Source organism: Hippocampus bargibanti, linkage group LG14 (assembly GCF_051943395.1).
Source record: "Hippocampus bargibanti isolate YZ-2025 linkage group LG14, ASM5194339v1, whole genome shotgun sequence".
In the NCBI taxonomy this organism is placed as follows: Eukaryota; Metazoa; Chordata; class Actinopteri; order Syngnathiformes; family Syngnathidae; genus Hippocampus; species Hippocampus bargibanti.
In genome coordinates, this window is record NC_142747.1 from 16,140,854 (window position 1) to 16,159,373 (window position 18,520).

Consider the following 18,520-nt stretch of genomic DNA (forward strand, 5'->3'; position numbering starts at 1 on the left):
AGCATTTCTCTTTCTTCCATATTAGCGCTTTGTTGTTCAAGCGTTATATAAATAAATATATATGTATTGCATTGCATTTTGGACAGCCGCCTTCATTTCAAGCTCAAATAACTCCAGATCCATATAATTTAAGAATTAACAAAAAAAAATCTGATGAAAGAAGAGCATCTATGGCAAGGGTGTCAAAGTCATTTTTTTGCCGCGGTCCACATTGTAGTGACGGTTTCCTCTCGGGCGGCGTCATGAATTTGGAGAAGCCATTATTTTATCTCCTACCATATATTACATCTAGAGCGGACAACAAATGAACGAATAACTAGTTTACACATTTAAAGTCCAAGATGATGACTTTTATTGTGGTTTACCTGGGACAATTTGAAATTTTGGTTCGGAATTTAGCAAGCATTATGGCACTTGACATGTTTGATCTGCTTTCGCGGGCCGAATAAAATGATGTGGCGGGCCAGATCTGGCCCCCGGGCCTTGACTTTGACACCAGTGGTCTACGGTTTCTAACACTGTATAATAATAATAATAATAATAATAATAATAATAATAATACATTTCATTTCAAAGCGCCTTTCAAAACTCTCAGACACTTTTAGTCACAGGATATTTTTTCTGCGGGTGAGCAGCGGCAGCCACACGCACCAGCGTTCACTCAACCCGGAAGTAACCGAAGTAGATAGAAAGCAACTAGCTAGCTAATAGATACAGTAATAATAATACATTTCATTTATAAGCACTTCAAAACTCTCAAGGACACTTTACAGTCACAGGATATTTTTTCTGCGGGTGAGCAGCGGCAGCCACACGCACCAGCGTTCACTCAACCCGGAAGTAACTCAAATAGATAGAAAGCTAGCTAGCTAGCTAATAGATACAACAATAATAATAATACATTTTTAAAGCGCTATATAAATCAATATGTATGTATTGCATTGCATTTTGGACAGCCACCCTCATTTCAAGCTCATATAACTCCAGACCCATACAATTTAGGAATTTACTCTTTTTTCTGTTTAAAGAAAAGAGCCTAAATTTTCTAACGCTGCATTGAATGTTTATGTAGTCCTAAAACTCAATATTCTATAGGTCCTGGAATCCGAGTGAGAATGACAAAAACCCTGGCACTGGAGTGGACGCATTTTTGCACATCTGGCTGTGAATGAGATAATTCAGTAGCCACATTGGACACAAACTACAACATTCTATTATGACCAAACTCCAAGAATAGCGAGACTCCACATTTAAAAAAAATCAAACCAATGAAGCCTTTTGAATTAAAGATGAAATACCTTAAACCAGGGGTGTCAAAGTCATTTTTTGCCGCGGGCCACATTGTAGTTATGGTTTCCTCTCGAGGGCCGTTATGAATTTGGGGAACCCATTAGAATGTTTAAATCCCTTCAAATATTACATATAGAGCACACAGCAAATTAATGAATAACTCATTTTCAAATCTGAAGTCAAGAATAATGACTTTTATTGTGGTTGACATCCAAAAATATGAAATTTTGGCTCAGATTTTAGCAATCATCATGCAATTTAACAAGTTTGATTTGCTTTCGCGGGCCGAAAAAAATGATGTGGCGGGCCGGATTTGGCCCGCGGGCCTTCACTTTGACACCAGTGCCTTAAACAAACAAGACCAATCCAGTTGCCTTGATTTTTTTTTTCCCCCTTCCGGATTATTGACAATTGCACAGACAGAGCTTTGATTTTCCTTTTTTTTTTTTGTTGTTGCTTTTTTTGCATTTGGCTCACGTCAACAAAAGCCACTCAACATGTCTCATCTTTCTTCATCGTGTCATGTAGTGGCTCAACCAAAGGCCTACACCTTGCTTTTTTTTGTTGTTTTTTTTTTTGCATCAGCTATCCATTCAAATGTCAAACAGGAGCTCCCAATGATTGGCGCGCTTGTGCGGAACACGCTGCAGAATCTCGATCCAAGTCGACACGGAGCAGTTAAGGTGTGTGTGTGTATATAAGTATTAAGTTGAGAATCGGGCGATTCACTCAAGCTCCCAGGGACTGGAAGGGGTCTTCGGGCACTCGGGCGTGGACGACTTCAAGCCGAGAGAGGGGCGAGAAACAAAAAGAGACACAAAGAGGAGAAACAGATGCTAGAATTGTAACAACGCGGTGATGGCCGACTTCCAAGCATGAGGAAGCTGAGGGAGGGTTGAGGCGGATGAACGGTGAGTGCTAAGTGTCTCACCTCAGGGGGCTAAAAAAGGGTAGAAAGGCGAGGATGGAGGAGAGGATGAGAGACCCTCAGAGGGAACAATGTGGGGGGGGGGGGGGCACCGGTTGCCATTGTCGCCGCTCACTGAAGGCCGAGTTTAGTTTGAAGACGTACGTTAAAGGCCAACTGCAATTTGAATCCGTCTCTCTCTCTTGGAATGCATGTTTATTTTGTTCTTTTAACTTAACGGGCGGCCCCCTTTATTCGACGGGCGGCCCCTTACGCGCGAGTTTTGTCGTGGCGGTCAGAGCGCCAGCAGAGAAGGCGAGTTCAAGGAATCGGACGATTGCTCGCTACTGCTGTTTCGATGGTTGGCACTGACCCCGCAGGCTCCCTCTGGGTAGGTGAACACAAATGAAGATGTGTATGAAGCGCCGTGGCTGGCAATGCCGGCGTCGTCATGGTTACCACCACCACCACCACCACCAACATCACTACGACCACCGTCGCCGGCCATGAGGCACGGCCCGCCTGGTGCCGCCGCCTCATTCGGACCATAGAAAGAACGAGAAAACTCTACCTCCTGGATCATTCCCGGTTGAGGTGGCTGGATTTGTTGCTGCCGCTGCAGTTGAGGCGGAATCTGCGACTGGCCTGAGTAGGCAGGAGCCATATAGAAAGAGTCATCTTTCACAGCCAATCCCGCAATGGAGGGAGGGGCTTGTAAGGTCGTCATGGGGAGCTGCGCCGAGTTTGGCTGAGGCTGTTCTTGGTAGAGGATCTTGCAGTTGGGCTGGTGGGCCACCAGGACAAATTCCAGTCGCTCCTTTTCCTTCTGCAGCTCCGAAATCTCCGCCTCTAGCTCAGCTTTCTCCTCCTCCAGAATGTCCGTCTCCTGCGTGGGCGGAGGGATGGATAAAGGATGAGAAAGGTCACGGAAGATGAAGGGGTCTACTGAAGATAGTGTGGACTCAAAACTATCAAAATGGAGCTGTATAGTGCCACTTAGCAGTTTTTTTGACGACGATACTAGTGCAGCGTGTTCTACCGGAAACAAATTCCTTGTGTGTTCTACATACTTGGCAATAAAGATGATTTTGATTCGGATTCTGATTCCGATTAGTATTTGACCCTGATTGACATTTTATGAGGTCGGAATGTTTAAAGGACAACCGACACCTCCGGATAAGTTGTGTCCATAATTTGTAAAATCACTTCAAATGACTTCTACTGAGCGTATTTGACAAAGATTCCACCGCATATAGCTATATTTTACGTTTTAAGACTCGCGCTGAATATTCAGGAAATCTTGTTTTTGAGTTGGTGACGAGTCCGTACGTGACGTCACGAAAGGAACGCCCCTGACCGAAAAAAAGACGCATTGTAGCGGTCCTTCCATCACGTCAATGTATTTTGCTGTACTTGTTTGGTCTGGGGACCTCGTGTTGCACCCAAAAGCTGCCAGAAGAGGGCGTCCTAGCTCCATGTAAGGAATTTATCAGCCTGTGAAAACGGAGGTGGCCACAGGAGGTCACCATTTTGTGCCTCTTTTTCGTTGAGATATCTCCCCTCAATGTTGCCACAGAATAAATTCTTTCATCGATGGCAAACATGTATGCTTTCCTGTTTAGAATTATTTGAATCATATTCATAACTGGATGTGTAACAAGAAAGCATATTCTCCGAATTGTTTTGATTCTGCAGCAATGCAAGACGTCTTTGCGTGACGTCACGAACTGGGGTGGGACTTTCTGAAAATGCCCAATTCGCAGTTCAATTTCTTGCAGATTTTGGACACTTTAAATCATTTTTATTGGTGTTTTGCATGTGAATAAAAATATCATACTGCGCGTTTTGGGTATTTTAGATGCTATAAAACGTTTTTCTGATGTCAGTTAAGAAACAAAAAAGTGACGTCGGTTGTCCTTTAAATGACAAACTGTGGACTGTAAGCAGACAGGAATGGTTGATTTGGCGGATTTATTTCGCCATTAAAATTCTAAAAGGAAAGATATTCACTCCTGCGGTCAGGAAAATATGACATTTTTTTAAATAAATTTTGTACTGAATCTTATTAGAAGGTGAAGATATATGAATCATACATATTCATTACGTGAGAACATGAGACACACTTACCGATTGCAGCCTGTCAGTAAGTTCCCGTCGGCGGTTTCTGCACTTGGCGGCGGCCAGTTTGTTCCTCTCTCGACGGACACGTCGCTTCTCCTCCTCCTCTGGAGTCAGCTAAGGTGAAAAGAAGTAGTGCTTAGGCGCCTCGCTTTGACTCGGAAGGAGTCATATTGAATTGTCCCAAGTGGCTGAGGATATTTTTATATTAAAGGACAACCGACACATCCGGTCAAGTTGTGTCCATAATTCGTAAAATCCGCACATAGCTATATTTTACGTTTTAAGACTCGCGCTGACTATTCAGGAAGTCTTGTTTTCGAGTTGATGATGATGACTGACGTCACGTCACGTCAGGAACGCCCCCTGACCGAGAAAGCGACACACAATGCATTTTGGGTACTTTGTTTGGTCTGAAAACTTCGTGTTGATCCGTGTTGATGGCGAAATTAAAAGGAAAACACATAAATAACGCGATGGTGAATTGTTGTGTGTTGCACAAACTACTACGATTAAAAATATCAGCCTGCGTGTTTTGGGTATTTTAGATGCTATAAAACGATTTTCTGATGTCAGTTACGAAACAAAAAAAATGGTGTCGGTTGTCGTTTAAACATTGTTCTCTCCTTGCATTTAAAATGCCTTTAAAAGGAAGTAGGGCTCGGTGAATATGGAAAATTAGTCTTGCAAAATGATTATTACTGAATATTCAAAGTGGCAAAAAAAGAAGCATTACATTTATTCATTAAAAATATTTTCTCTTCTATTGTAATTTCTGAATGTACTGAAAATATTGAGTTGAATTGATGGTTTGTACAAAAACATGAATATGAGCACATGGTTTAATCCAGGGGGGCAGATTTGGTGTGTTAAAAATGTAGGAGGGGGCAGAAGCAACCTTTCTTTACATATAACAGCAATTAATTTCAATAAATCGCTTCATATTGAAGTCTCTAACTCATTTACTGCTTGACATTTGCAAATATGTGTCCACTCCAGTGCCAGGGTTTTTTTCATTGTCATTCAAATTCCAAGACCCAGAAAATATTGAGTTTTAGGATTACATAAACATTCAATGCAGCATAAGAAAACTGTAGATTCTCTTCTTTCATCAGAAAAAAAGAGTTAATTCCTAAATTATAATGGTCTGGAGTTATATGAGCTTGAAATGAGGGCGGCTGTCCAAAATACAATGCAATACATACATATTGGTTTATATTGCGCTTTAACAACAGCTGAAGCTGGAACAAAGCGCTAACATGGAAAAAAAGGAAATGATGCCCCCTTGTGGAAGGGAGAAACACTGCCAGAGGCTACGGCCAGCGCTTTATCGGCACCCAAAAAAAGAAAAAACAAAACCCAAACAAATTCGGCAATGGTGCTCTATGTCATATTTTCAGTTCCTGAATAAATTTGTGACCCATATCATTTATTTCAGTTGCCGAATAAATTTGTGACCCATATCATTTATTAATTCTTTTTTTCTGATGAAAGAAGAGAGTCTAAGGTTTCTGATGCTGCATTGAAAAGTTATGTAATCCTAAAACTCAATCTTCTGTGGGTCCTGGAATTCAAGTGACAATGACAAAAACCCTGGCACTGGAGTGAACACATTTTTGCACATCTGGCAGCGAATGAGGTAATTTTATGAGTGAGGCTGTGGGCCAGACTTTAAATATTCAGTGATACATTGGCTTACGAACTTAATGGGTTCCCAGACAGAGTGTGTAAGGTGAAAAGTGTGTATCCCAAAAATTAATTTCCCATAGAAAACCATCAAAATGAGAATAATCCGTTCCCAGGTCCCCACAAAACATATTTTTCTACTTTGTAGTTTTCTAAGCCTTAAAACTACACAAAATATACCTTATTTTTAGATATAATAAATGTGCTATGGTATTATAATTAAAGAAATAAACTGTACTATATAATAAAGTTGTTTTATTTACCTTTGTGATGGTCGATGATGGCTTGATGGAATGGAGTGGCCGTTTCATCAGCATAGCTTTTTACATTAAGTGTACAGATGGCTTGTGCGGATTATTTGTGGAGCCTGACTGATGGGATATTTTAACCTTGCAGTCTACACTCTGCCTTTGAACTATCAAAGTTGAAACGAGTCCAAATTTCACTGTTTGTTTTTCTATCCATTTTGTCACACTCTCTCTGTTGTCTGCCTTTCTCTTTCATGCCCCCCCCCCCCCACTGCTGCATTCTTGACCAATCACAGGGCTTTAAGCTCGACAACTGGGGTCGGGGAATAGAGGACCAAAACAAGACGGCTGCCATTTTCTTGTTAGGAGAACGGACTCTTCGTGAACGACACAGATGGCTTGTGCGGGTTATTTGTGCAGCCTGATTGATGGGATATTTTAACCTTGCAGTCTACACTCTGCCTTTGAACTATCAAAGTTGACACCAGTCCAAATTTCACTGTTTTCTCTCACATTTTCTCACTCTCTCTCTGTCGCAGGCCTGTCTCTTTAATGTTTAAACTACCTCCCCTCACTGCTGCGTTCTTGACCAATCACATGGCTTTAACTGAAGACTGGGGGCGGGGAATAGAGGACAAATACAGTCGGCTGCCATTTTCTTGTTAGGAGCACGCAGAATGGGCTTGTTCGCGAACGACACATCACTCATTGTGGCAGCTCCGTGTGTATCCCGGAAAATAGTTTGTATGCCAAGGTAAAATTGTCATAAATTTAACGTTTGTAAACCAAAAAGTTCATAAGCCAAGGGGTTCGTAAACCGAGGTATCACTGTCTATTGTTGAATCCAACAAGTGTAAGCAAAATTGATGTGATAGGAAACGTGTAAAATGTGAATGCCAACAAACACACAGTCCATGCACACACACTTACTAACACACCAACATCTCCGTCTTCACTCACAGACTCTTCTCGAGCGCGGCGGCTACGAGCTCTGGAATGGCGAACGGGGCCCGGTGCTGGGCCAGGGGTGTCCGAACTCGGAGGAGAGAATGCGGACCCGGAGGGGTAGCTCGTGCCTGGCATGTCATAGGGGTCAACCAGTGGCACTGGTCGGGTCATGGAGGAGGTGCCGGTGGTGCCGCTCTGGCCCGACGCTTGGGAGGAGATGAGGGTGGACTGAACCATCCACTGGAGGTCTTGACTGGTGGTGATGGTGGTGACGGTTGGCACGAATGAACCGGGCATCTCCACTCCGCCGCCGGATCCTGGTCCGCTACCCACAATGCTCAAGCCAGCTGTGGTTGACACACACTCCTGGGACAAGGGACACATGGATTGGAAGTTAACTAACGATTCCCAAGTACTGTAAATAATTGTAATATAGTAGGCAAAGAGCTAAGTAGAGTGGTTGTTTTGTTGTGTTGTTTTTTTCTTTTGACTTCAAGATGGCACCGCAAGACAGGCTTTACTTTAACTTTACAGCAGGTCCTGCATTTTGTTTTTCTACTTCTTCCTTTCCTTTCCTCTTACTTTCACAACTTCACTGCTGTGAAATGTACATTTCTCCACTGAGAGACTAATAAAGACTAATCCTATCCAATCCAAACAATCATTCACCCTCACAATCACGCTTAAGACACATTTAGAGGTTTCTATTTACCAGTCATGCATAATTTTGGATTGTAGGAGGAAACGAGAGTACCTAAAGAAAACCCGTGCAGGCACGGAGAGTACATGCAAACTCAACACAGGAATGCTGGCGTCTGCAGTTGAACCCTGCACTTCTGCATATACATATACACACATATATATATATACACACATATACACACACATATATATATATATATATACACACATATATATATATATATATATATAGTACCTGCACTATGTACATCCGACAAACCCATTTCATTTTTCAAATGACATGGCAGTGATCCCTCACTACTTCGCGGTTCACTTATCACGGTTTCAGTGCATCGCAGATTTTATTTCAGTAACAAAAACGTATAGAATTTAAACATTATGCCCAATGACTCTGTTTTGTACATAGCTGTAGCTCAATTGGCCCAATCTCAAAACCCACCTTTTTAAAATTGCATTTTCTGTGTAGCTCTCTCTCTCTTGTATCTATTTATAATTGTATATTATTTATTGTATTCTATTTATTGTATTCTATTTGTGATTGTATTTTATTTATTATAGTACCTATGCTTGTCTGTGACTGTAAAGTGTCATTGAGAGCTTTGAAAGGCTCTTAAAATGTAATGTATTATTATTATCATTATTATTATTATTATTATTATTATTATTATTTTATTATTATCTCATGGTTATCTGCCATGTGGATTGACTGTACCTCCTCTAAGTCCCGCCCAGCACCCTCCTCTGTCATCTTACGTGAGTAATTATAACTGTAATTCGCGGATTGTCGTTTATTGCAGGTGGTCCTGGTTCCCATTAACCGCAAAAAAACGAGGGACTACTGTACTTGTTTTATGCAACTTGGACCAGGCAGCCTGTCTCTTTAAGAGAGAGAACCCCATAAGCCCCTCCTCTTCTTTTCTCCTCCCCGTCACACCCCAGGCTGGCGTTCCCCTTGACAACGCGACGTAGCATTCCAAAATAGAATGTCCATTTACGTCACCGCCTCAAACTGAGACAGTGCGAGAGACATCCACACAGAGTGAGAGAGGGCAAAAAAGCTCGAGTGGAAGATCTTCGTGAGGGAGGGGCTTCGCCGGTGACGGAGGAAGCTAACAGCTTTGTATCTGTCACCAGCACCACGTTTTCCGAGCCTGGACCCTGTACAGCTTTTTTCCCTGCACCGTATACACACTCAGAGACGTGTTTACATAACACTACTAACGCCAAAAATATTTTTGGGGTGAAAATTTGGGATTGAAAAAAAATCACGGTAAGTAGCAAGCGAGCTCATTGCTATTTCCGGGTAGCTCTATGAAAATATACAGTACGCGAATATTTTGCCACTTTTTAATGGGTTCGTTTCGATTTACTTGCGGAGCACTGGTGGTCGGCGGGCTTCCGAATGAGTCCACGGAGGAGAGGTACTGCGACTCGAGGGACGGGGACGAACTACTACGAGATCCGCTGTCGGGGTCGCCGGGGAACCCTTGGTACATCTCCCCGCGAAGGCTGAGAGAGAGCTGGGCACCTGCAAAATAGTTCGTTTTTTTGTGTATACATATACATTTCAATGTATGATTTGTCGTTATAATAACCGGATAAAATAACGAACAAACCAAACAACAATAAAAAGCTATCATGAGTGATAATAGTATGCCTATACATCGGTAAACTTACCGTTACTCGTCTTATTGCTGTTTTCCGGTGAGGCGCTCGTGGTGTTTTCCCAAAAAAGTTGCATGAAGAAGCTTTAATCCACTTCCCCGCAATCAGAAAGCAGGTAGGGGGGAAATTGCCCCGAAGATGTGTTCTGCTTCCAATCCCCGCGTTCAAACTACTTCGATCCAAGGCTCGATAGATCCATAGACTCCGATTGTCGGCACGACCCGGCGAATGCACGATTGAATTACGGTACAAACAAGCAGATTTTGTCTTATGAATGAATCCTCCTTGAGTAGCCTACAACCGAGTCATTTAAGTCCCGCCTCGGGGTTCCGCTGACGTACATGCCCATATTTGTACAGCGCTGTTGTGTTTGGTATCCTTGGTGACGTCGAGGGATTCCCTCTCGCACTGGAATGAGTTCAAGCTTACCTCGCTGGCGGATAATCATAGACGCTATTCTTTTTTAAAAAATTATTTCCAACGTCTGACTATTTCGGTTAGGAAACGGGTTAATTTGAAGTGCTACCAGTGTGGAAAGATTCATGTAATTGGGGGACAAAAACTAGGTCAGCAGCTGAGGTTATGTTGATCACTATTCGAATTTTATCATTATAATACTTTAAAAGTGACATCATTTCTGTTTAAATATTTGACCGTTTTAAAGGGAACTGCACTGATAGAAACGCTGTACTCTCAAAGCGGCACTACACCACCATGACTAATGAAAATTAATAAAAACTATTATCTACATGAAAAAAATACTTATGATTCAAACTCAATAGAGGAAGTCCCAAGCTAAGATTTTAACCGCACCTCCAGTGCGCCGGTTATGCGTTTTATACTTGATTTTGAAGTTCTGTTTGTTTTCGAATTTTTATGTATATAATAATAATACATTTTATTTATAAGCGCCTTTCAAAACTCTCAAAGACAGTTATGCTGCCTCTTTACAGGCACAGGATAAGAACAATTTTTTTTTCTGCGGGTGAGCAACAGGTACCCAGACGTGTTCACTCAACCCGGAAGTGTCCACCTCTAAATCAAATATAAACTGGGTCATCGGCACAATAACATTCAAATAAAGTAAAACTACTCACCATTTTAATTCCAATTTAATATAATAATAACAATAATAATAATAATAATATTTCATTTATAAGTGCCTTTCAAAACTCTCAAGGTCACTTTACAGTCACAGGATAAGTTTTTCCGTGGGTGAGCAGCGGCTGCCATACGTGCCAGTGTTCACTCAACCTGGAATTAACTCAAATAGATAGAAAGCTAGCTATCTAACTAATAGATAGCTACTACTAATAATAATACATTGTCTTTATAACCGCCTTTCAAAACTAACGGACATAGCTAATAGCTAGTTAGATTATACTACTTAGCACATTCAACTAGCTAGCTAATAGATAGCTGCTAATAATAATACATTGTATTCATAAGCGCCATTCAAAACTTTAAAATGATCATCGGCAAAATAACATTCAAATAAAGTAAAACTACTCACCATTTCATGACAATGCTGTGATTTTACCTTAAAAGGGTCATTTCTTTTCCTTCATTTCTAAACGCTAGCTAGCTTGCTAGCTATGTCCTATCTTAAATTGTACAAAATGGACTACTGGGATTGAGAGACTGCTTTAGTTAAAACAATATCCACCCCTCAGTGTCCATTATTATTACTTGACTTCCAACACAGCATTAGACTGTTTTGGCGGACTGTTTGTTTTATATGACTTCTGCTAAATAACGTTAGCTAGCGAGCTAGTTAGCTAGCTGCGTCCTAGTTTAAATTGTACAAAATTTGACTACTGGGATTGAGAGATTGGTTTAATTAAAACAATACACACTCCCCAGTTTCCATTATTATTACTTGACTTCCAACACAGCATTAAACTTTGTTTTGGTGTGACGCTTGTTTTATATGACTTGTGCTAAATAAATAAAAATGGATTGTTTTTTTTATTACTATTTCTGTTTCTTTTTTTTCAATTGTTATTTATGTAGACTTTGTTTAGAGCTGTTTTGGTTTTTGTTGTTGCTATTTTTCTAAAGTTGAATTGAATTGAGTGGACATTCACATTACCTGTAAATAAAATATTCCCATTATTTCTGTGAAAGTTGATGCGAGATCTTCTTTTCCTTTCGGCTTTGATGCGAGATCATGATGAGAAAAAAACTGCTTTAAAGCTTGATTCTGGAGAAATAGAGTAACAAAATATGAGTAATGTGATTGCGGGTGATTAGAAAAAGTGGAATTATGATTCTGTTTGTGGAAAAGAAATCTGAGATTTGATTTTAATCTGATGTGTCTGGTCCTTGCAGCACACACATTCAAACACATACACACGGATAAACAACTGTGTATGCTAATTAAGACTTGTGCAGTGGGAAGCAATGACGGAAATCAGATCCTGTCATAGTGAGAAAAAAAAGCAAAAAGTGATTCATGATGGTGGCCTACATGCGGACGCCAGTGGGAATGCATAAAGGGTGGTTGGGTGGGAAGTGTGGGTTGGAGCTCCATCTGGGGAATTGGAGGTGGTAATTCATGAACGGGAATCAAAAAGGTACAAGTGATGTCAAACAGTGGGTTTTCAGGCGTACTGTGTGTGTGTGAGAAATGGGGGAAGAGACACAGATAAAGTAGTCACCGTCGAAAAACGTCAGAGAACAACGGAGGACGCGATTGAGCCGCGGTAGAGGAGTGACTCCTCGTGAATCACCTCTTGATCGTGGTTACAACTAGAGAAAAAAAAAGAGGACAATCCACAACTACACTGACTGTTTACATAAAAAAAATCAAAATAAATATTCGGTTAAATCTGTAGAAACATGTGCCGTTCGGCGCGCGTGCGTGTGTGTTTGTGTGCGCGCGTGGGTGTGTGGTGTACTGACTCCATGGCAACACCGCTGTCGCCGCCGCCTCGCGTGTTGTCCCGGCCAGAAACTGTTTCTAGGGCAACAGCGTGGCACACAACGCCACTTCCTGGTTCACGTCGTAGGAGAGTGACTCGATATATATATATATATATATTTTTAACTACCCAATCAATCGTCACTGACCACGGTTTTATGTTTTTTCGTATCCTCCACAAATCAAATCCAATTTTGTTGTTACTGGGAACTTTTCCGTACCGTATTTCAACAGGCACGCTCGAGGTAGCTAATAGACGGAGCTAACTTAGCCTAAGGCTATTAGCAAGTCACTCCACTGCACTTCCACAAAAGTGCAGTTAAAAAACTATAACAGACTTAGATAGAGAGAGGGAGCGCAATAAAGAGAGACATACAGACAGACAAATCTGTGCTGTATGTCATGCAGATTAGCATATTTGACAGTAAAGCTGACTGACTGACAAACATAGAGAACGACAGACAAATGTAGAGACAGAGGCAGACAAATATAGAGACAAACAGAGACATAGAGACAGACATAGGGATGGTGATACAGACAGACAAACAGAGACAGACAAGCAGGTAAGCAGGTATCAACCATCCAGGAACAGTCAAACCAGTGAAAAACTAATAATAATAATAATACATTTAATTTCTAAGTGCCTTTAAAAACTCTCAAGGTCACTTTACAGTCACAGAGGTTTTTTTTTTTCTACGCCGCTTACCCTGAACAGGCTCGTAAAGGGTACTGGAGCCTATTACAGATAACTATGGGCCAAATGCAGATTTCACCCTAAAATGGTCGCCAGTCAGTCGCAGGGCACATAATACAGTAGCGATAAGTAATTATTCACATCCACAATGTCACCAAGTAGGAACCAATCCCACCTTGTCCTCACATAAGTCAGACGAGTGTACCACTACACCATCAGCAACTCTGCTGCGTGTTTCTCTAATGTACAATTTGTGTGAATGGGGATTATAATTTTAAGCAATGCATTATATCACACACAGTAGTGTATGGAAAACATGTTTTTACTTATTACATCAACAATAGTGTTTTTGTTGTTTGTTTGCAAACGGTGGTAGTCTCGACTCCAAGCAGGCAGGACACGCTAGGTTGAAACAGACTCAGCAGTGTTGTCTTGATCCCCCCCCCTCTATGTGCTTTTGTTTTGCTTGCTTCCTTGTCTCTTAGCATACTTTTGGGAAGCTATTAGCCTGTTCCACGTTCACAAGGCCAACCCCGCGTCTTCCTATTGGAAGGCCAGGCCATGTTTGTCTGCTTTCCCTGCCCAAAATATGCGTTGCCATGCGACGGCGAGGCCTATCCCACTTCACAGTGGTTTTGTTTACACCCTTTCAGCCTCTAACAATGTTACATAACCCCTTAAGGCTTTCCCCTCCCCTACCTCAGCGAAAGAAATATGATCGTCCCAGACTCATCAGCCAACCAAAATGTCTTGATCGACTCGCTTATTCACCCCCCTCCCCCACCACACTGCTGTATTCACTCAGCGTTTTTCATGAGTTCCACTGAAGCTGCGGTTATGATCTTAGCATGATGAAGACTGTTTACAAGAAAGCTCCACTTTGAAGTCAGCCTTTCATTAAATGTCCTATTGCAACATGATCCGTGGGGGCTAAAAATTCACAAGAACACACAGCTTGTGTATTCGAAGCGACTATTTAGCTTGGGTTTACTGTATTTCCATTTAGTTTGTTCATCACAAAATGTTTAGTAGTCTACTCATATATAATTGTTCACACACATGTTGTCAAGGCACGGCAAGAGTAACTATTTCTGCTTTTCATAGCCTTTCAATGTTAAACAATCCAATGTGTCAAGAGTATGTGTGGTGTAATTGTGTACAGAGGGCAAAGTAATTGGGTTTTTGGACCTAGAAGCAGTAATTTTCCCATTCGGGGAATAACAACCATTATCACGGTATCTCAAACGTCCATTGACACACTCTCGTTAGACAGGATCTTGTTATTTTCGGCTTCTTCAGGAAATCTAGTACAGTGATACCTCAGTTTACGAACCCCTTGGCTTACGAACTTTTCGGTTTACGAACGTTAAATTTATGAACAATTTACCTTGGCATACGAACTTTTTTCATCCACAGAGCTTCGGTTAAAGGCACGTGATTGGTCTAGAACGCAGCAGTGGGGGGCTTAAACATTAAAGAGACAGGCAGACGACAGTGAGAGAGTTTCAACTTTGACTGTTCAAAGGCAGAGTGTAGACTGCAAGGTTAAAATCTAAATATAATATAGGTTAAAAAAGCACTTCTCCTTTTTGCAGCAAGGCATGAAGCGAGTCAGTGGATGAGATAAAGGTGTGAATCAAGACTGGGATCAATCTGGATGGGAACAAGCGAATGAAGTCAGGAGGACACATCATCACTACTCATTATCGTACATCTGGCCAATCAGAGTCCTTCTGGTCAACACATACCTCGTCAGAGACATTTTCTACCCGGGAATGATTTACAACTAAGACATTCGTCACTGTAATTGTATAACGAGCGACTTTTTCAAAACCATGAACATCTCATTAAAAAAAGGCAAGACCTTAAAGGACAACCGACGTCTCCAGACAAGTTGTGTCCATAATTTGTACAATGTCTTCAAATGATTTCTACTGAGCGTATTTTACAAAGATTCCACCCCATATAGTTATATTTTACGTTTTAAGACTCGCGCTGAATATTCCGGAAGTCTTGTTTTTGAGTTGGTGACGAGTCCGTACGTGACGTCACTGAAGGAACGCCCCTGACCGGAAAAAAAAGGACACATTGTAGCAGTCCTTCCCATCACGTCAATGCTTGTTTGGTCTGAAAACCTCGTGTTGCACCAGAAAGAGCCAGAAGAGGGTGTCCAAGCTCCATGGAAGGAATTTATCAGTCCGTGGAAACGGGCTGATTCATTCCTCACAACAGCTCGGTGGCCATTTTGTGCCTCTTTTTGGGTGAGACATTTCCCCCCAATGTTGCCTCAAAATGGCACGGAATAAATTCTTTAATCGATTGCAAACATGTATGCCTTCCTCTTCAGAACTATTTGAATCATATTCATAACTGGAGGTGTAACAAGAAAGCATATTCTCCGAATCTGAAGCCATTGTTTTGATTCACTAGCAATGCAAGACGTCTTGGCGTGACGTCACAAACTGGGGGCGGGACTTTCTGAAAATGCCCAATTTGCAGCTCAATTTTTTGTCTGGTGTTTGCATTTGAATAAAATTATCATACTGCGTGTTTTGGGTATTTTAGATGCTATAAAACATTTTTCTGATGTCAGGAAACAAAAAAGTGACATCGGTTGTCCTTTAAATCCACTCTTCAAACTACATTTTTGTGCTGCCTGATTGATTCGAATGAGGACACTAAAGGCACTTTGTGGTGATTTTCCAGCAAAATTCTACTTAGGATGACAATTATTAATTTAAAACTCATTTTACATAAACCATTGCCAGGACAGTTAATAAAAGTTCTTCCGTGACGACAAGTTTAACTCAGAACGAAATCATTCCAAATTTAATTGATCTCAGTGGGAAATATTGTGAAAGTACATAAAGTGCCTCTAAAAACAGGTTGCTCATTCACACGAAAGGATGTAATTGGAGTTCCGTAGCTGCAGGATGTTTATAAGCACACTTGCGCGCACGCAAACAAGTTGAGCTTGATGTGTTAATGAAGTCACCAAGTGATTTTTAAGCACGCTGCTATGGGCCATTCATTATACGGGCACACAAACTAGCGCTGCTGACGCCAGCAGGTTCATATTTATCCTGTGTTAAATGGTATCATGATTTTCCCATCTGCGCACTTGACGCATTTGGTGACACTTCATGAGGGAAACCTGCACAATGGTAAAAGAGCTGGATTGCAAAAGTTGTGATGGGTACTGTCAGAGAGGTACATTGGTACCTTCACTAAGATTTTTTTTTTGAATAATGCAAAATAGCAGAAAATTGTAACGTATAAAAATATAATTAAACATCTATCTATCTATCTATCTATCTATCTATCTATCTATCTATCTATCTATCTATCTATCTATCTATATGTATATATATACATATATACATATATATACATACATATATATACTATATACGTATATATACATACATATATATACTATATACGTATATATGTATATATATATATATATGTATGTATGTATGTATATATACATACATATATATATACTATATACGTATATATGTGTATATATATATATATATATATATATATACACACATACATACATACATATATATATACATATATATATATATACATACAGATATGTGTGTGTGTGTGTACATACATGTATTTCCATATGTATAGAATATTGAATTATATTTTTGTACTTAACAATTCCTGTGTATACTGTGTATATACTGTGTGTATATATACATTTCTCATTATTCAAAAAAATGTAGTTTAAGTCAAGGTATTTATTGGTTTATTTATTTTAACTCGAGTTTTCTAATGAAAAACGTGGAATGAAAAAAAAGCTAAATGGAAAAAAATGGAGGGGGGAAATAAGAATTGTGGGGTCCACTGTATTATTTTTTTCAATGTACAGTATTATATTTCTTCTCATGAAATCAATTACCCCTGATCTTTGGGGGGGAAAAAATCCTTAAAGTACTATTTTTATCTCATTTTCAGTGTGGATTCAATCCTCATTTTTTAGGATGTATTTCATCTCTGGACTGCAAATTTCCCCTTTGTGGGACTATTAAAGGCTTTCTGATTCTGATTTACTTGCACATTTTAATCAAAAAAAATAATGGAGACCCTCATCAAAGAATACGTCATTGACAGGCAAAAAATAGTCAACCTGATTTTTTTTAAACTTGATTTTAACATCGGTGTCTCATTTTATATTCCAAATTCAGGTCAAGACTAAATTGGGACTGGCAAATGTACACAGTCAAACACACCGTTGTGTCGCTATAAATATCGACGCTGTGACGAGCGCAATGGTGCGGATCATCAAATTCATACGTGAGCAAGCTGGATCTAAATTTGCAGCCAACTTACGCCATAGCACCAACCACCTCCTGTCTTTACAATGGCTTGACACTCACACTTTCCAACAACAATCAGCAAGACTCCCCAGACGCCACCCCCACACTATACACTACAACTCCACAAGTGCTATTCTTGCCTGTGTGGCATAAGAATACAAGTCGCACCTCCGAGAACAGACGCCATGCTCGCTGTCAAAGCATCATCACGTCCCACGGGACAGCTTGGAGAGGGAGGCAGGCAACGGAGCAGGTGGAGGGATCCGAAGAATCAACACAGGGAGGGCCGCACATATCTATGAAAACAAACACTGAGGCAACACATGTAGACAGACAGTGTGACAACGGTGCATATAAATGAAGTGTATTATTATAATAGTAATAATAATAATAATAATTATTATTATTATTACAGTAATAATTATTATAATAATTATAATCATAATAATAATAATTATTATGTTTATAATAATTATGTTTATATGTTTATATATAATTATTATGTTGTAATTATGTGTATAATTATTATGTTTGTAATAATTATACTATAATAATTATTAATAATTATACTATAATACTAATAATACTAATAATAATTTTATATAATTAAATATTTTATTATATTATTATTTGCAGGCTGCCCTGGCTCACTGTACTGAAGCATAAATTCTTCATCCTCATCCAAAAATGACTCATATAGCATTTTTCTGAGTCACTTATTATTGTAGTAGTCGTAGTAGTAGTCATAGTAGTAGTCATAGTAGTAGTAGTAGTAGTAGTAGTAGCAGCAGCAGTAGTAGTAGTAGAATTACAGTACTAGTACTTTAGCGTGTGGCTGCCGCTACTCACCCGCAGAAACACTTATCCCGTGACTGAAAAGTGACCTTGAGAGTTTTGAAAGGCACTTATAAACGAAATGTATTATTATTATTATGTCTACAAGATTGTCCTTCCCCGCCCCCTGGTGGACAAGTTGGGTACCATAAGGAGCAGTAGTAATAA

At 40.2% G+C, this 18,520-nt stretch overlaps 1 protein-coding gene across 2 annotated transcripts; it reads right to left on the reverse strand.

The window, feature by feature from the left end:
• Positions 1–546: 546 nt before the first annotated feature.
• fosb (FosB proto-oncogene, AP-1 transcription factor subunit) lies at positions 547–17,789 on the reverse strand. Of its 2 annotated transcripts, XM_089013159.1 has the most exons (6): positions 17,687–17,789; positions 9,577–11,767; positions 9,270–9,427; positions 7,180–7,563; positions 4,325–4,432; positions 547–3,083 (listed from the first exon to the last, which is right to left on the reverse strand). In XM_089013159.1, the coding sequence occupies exons 2-6, from the start codon at positions 9,638–9,640 to the stop codon at positions 2,493–2,495; spliced, it is 1,305 nt and encodes a 434-aa protein (XP_088869285.1). In that variant the 5' UTR covers positions 9,641–11,767; positions 17,687–17,789; the 3' UTR covers positions 547–2,492. The 2 variants fall into 2 exon arrangements, with proteins under 2 accessions (XP_088869285.1, XP_088869284.1); XM_089013158.1 differs by having other exon boundaries at positions 9,270–11,767.
• Between the last annotated feature and the right edge of the window lie 731 nt (positions 17,790–18,520).

What these genes read in the sequence shown, in the direction of transcription:
- fosb (XM_089013158.1), bottom strand. Translation starts at nt 9,539, where the DNA reads ATGATAGCTTTTTATTGTTGTTTGGTTTGTTCGTTATTTTATCCGGTT. An exon ending in ACGGAGATGTTGGTGTGTTA is followed by an intron (nt 4,433 to 7,179) that starts GTAAGTGTGTGT and finishes TTTTCACCTTAG; the next exon opens with CTGACTCCAGAGGAGGAGGA. An exon ending in TTACTGACAGGCTGCAATCG is followed by an intron (nt 3,084 to 4,324) that starts GTAAGTGTGTCT and finishes CCGCCCACGCAG; the next exon opens with GAGACGGACATTCTGGAGGA.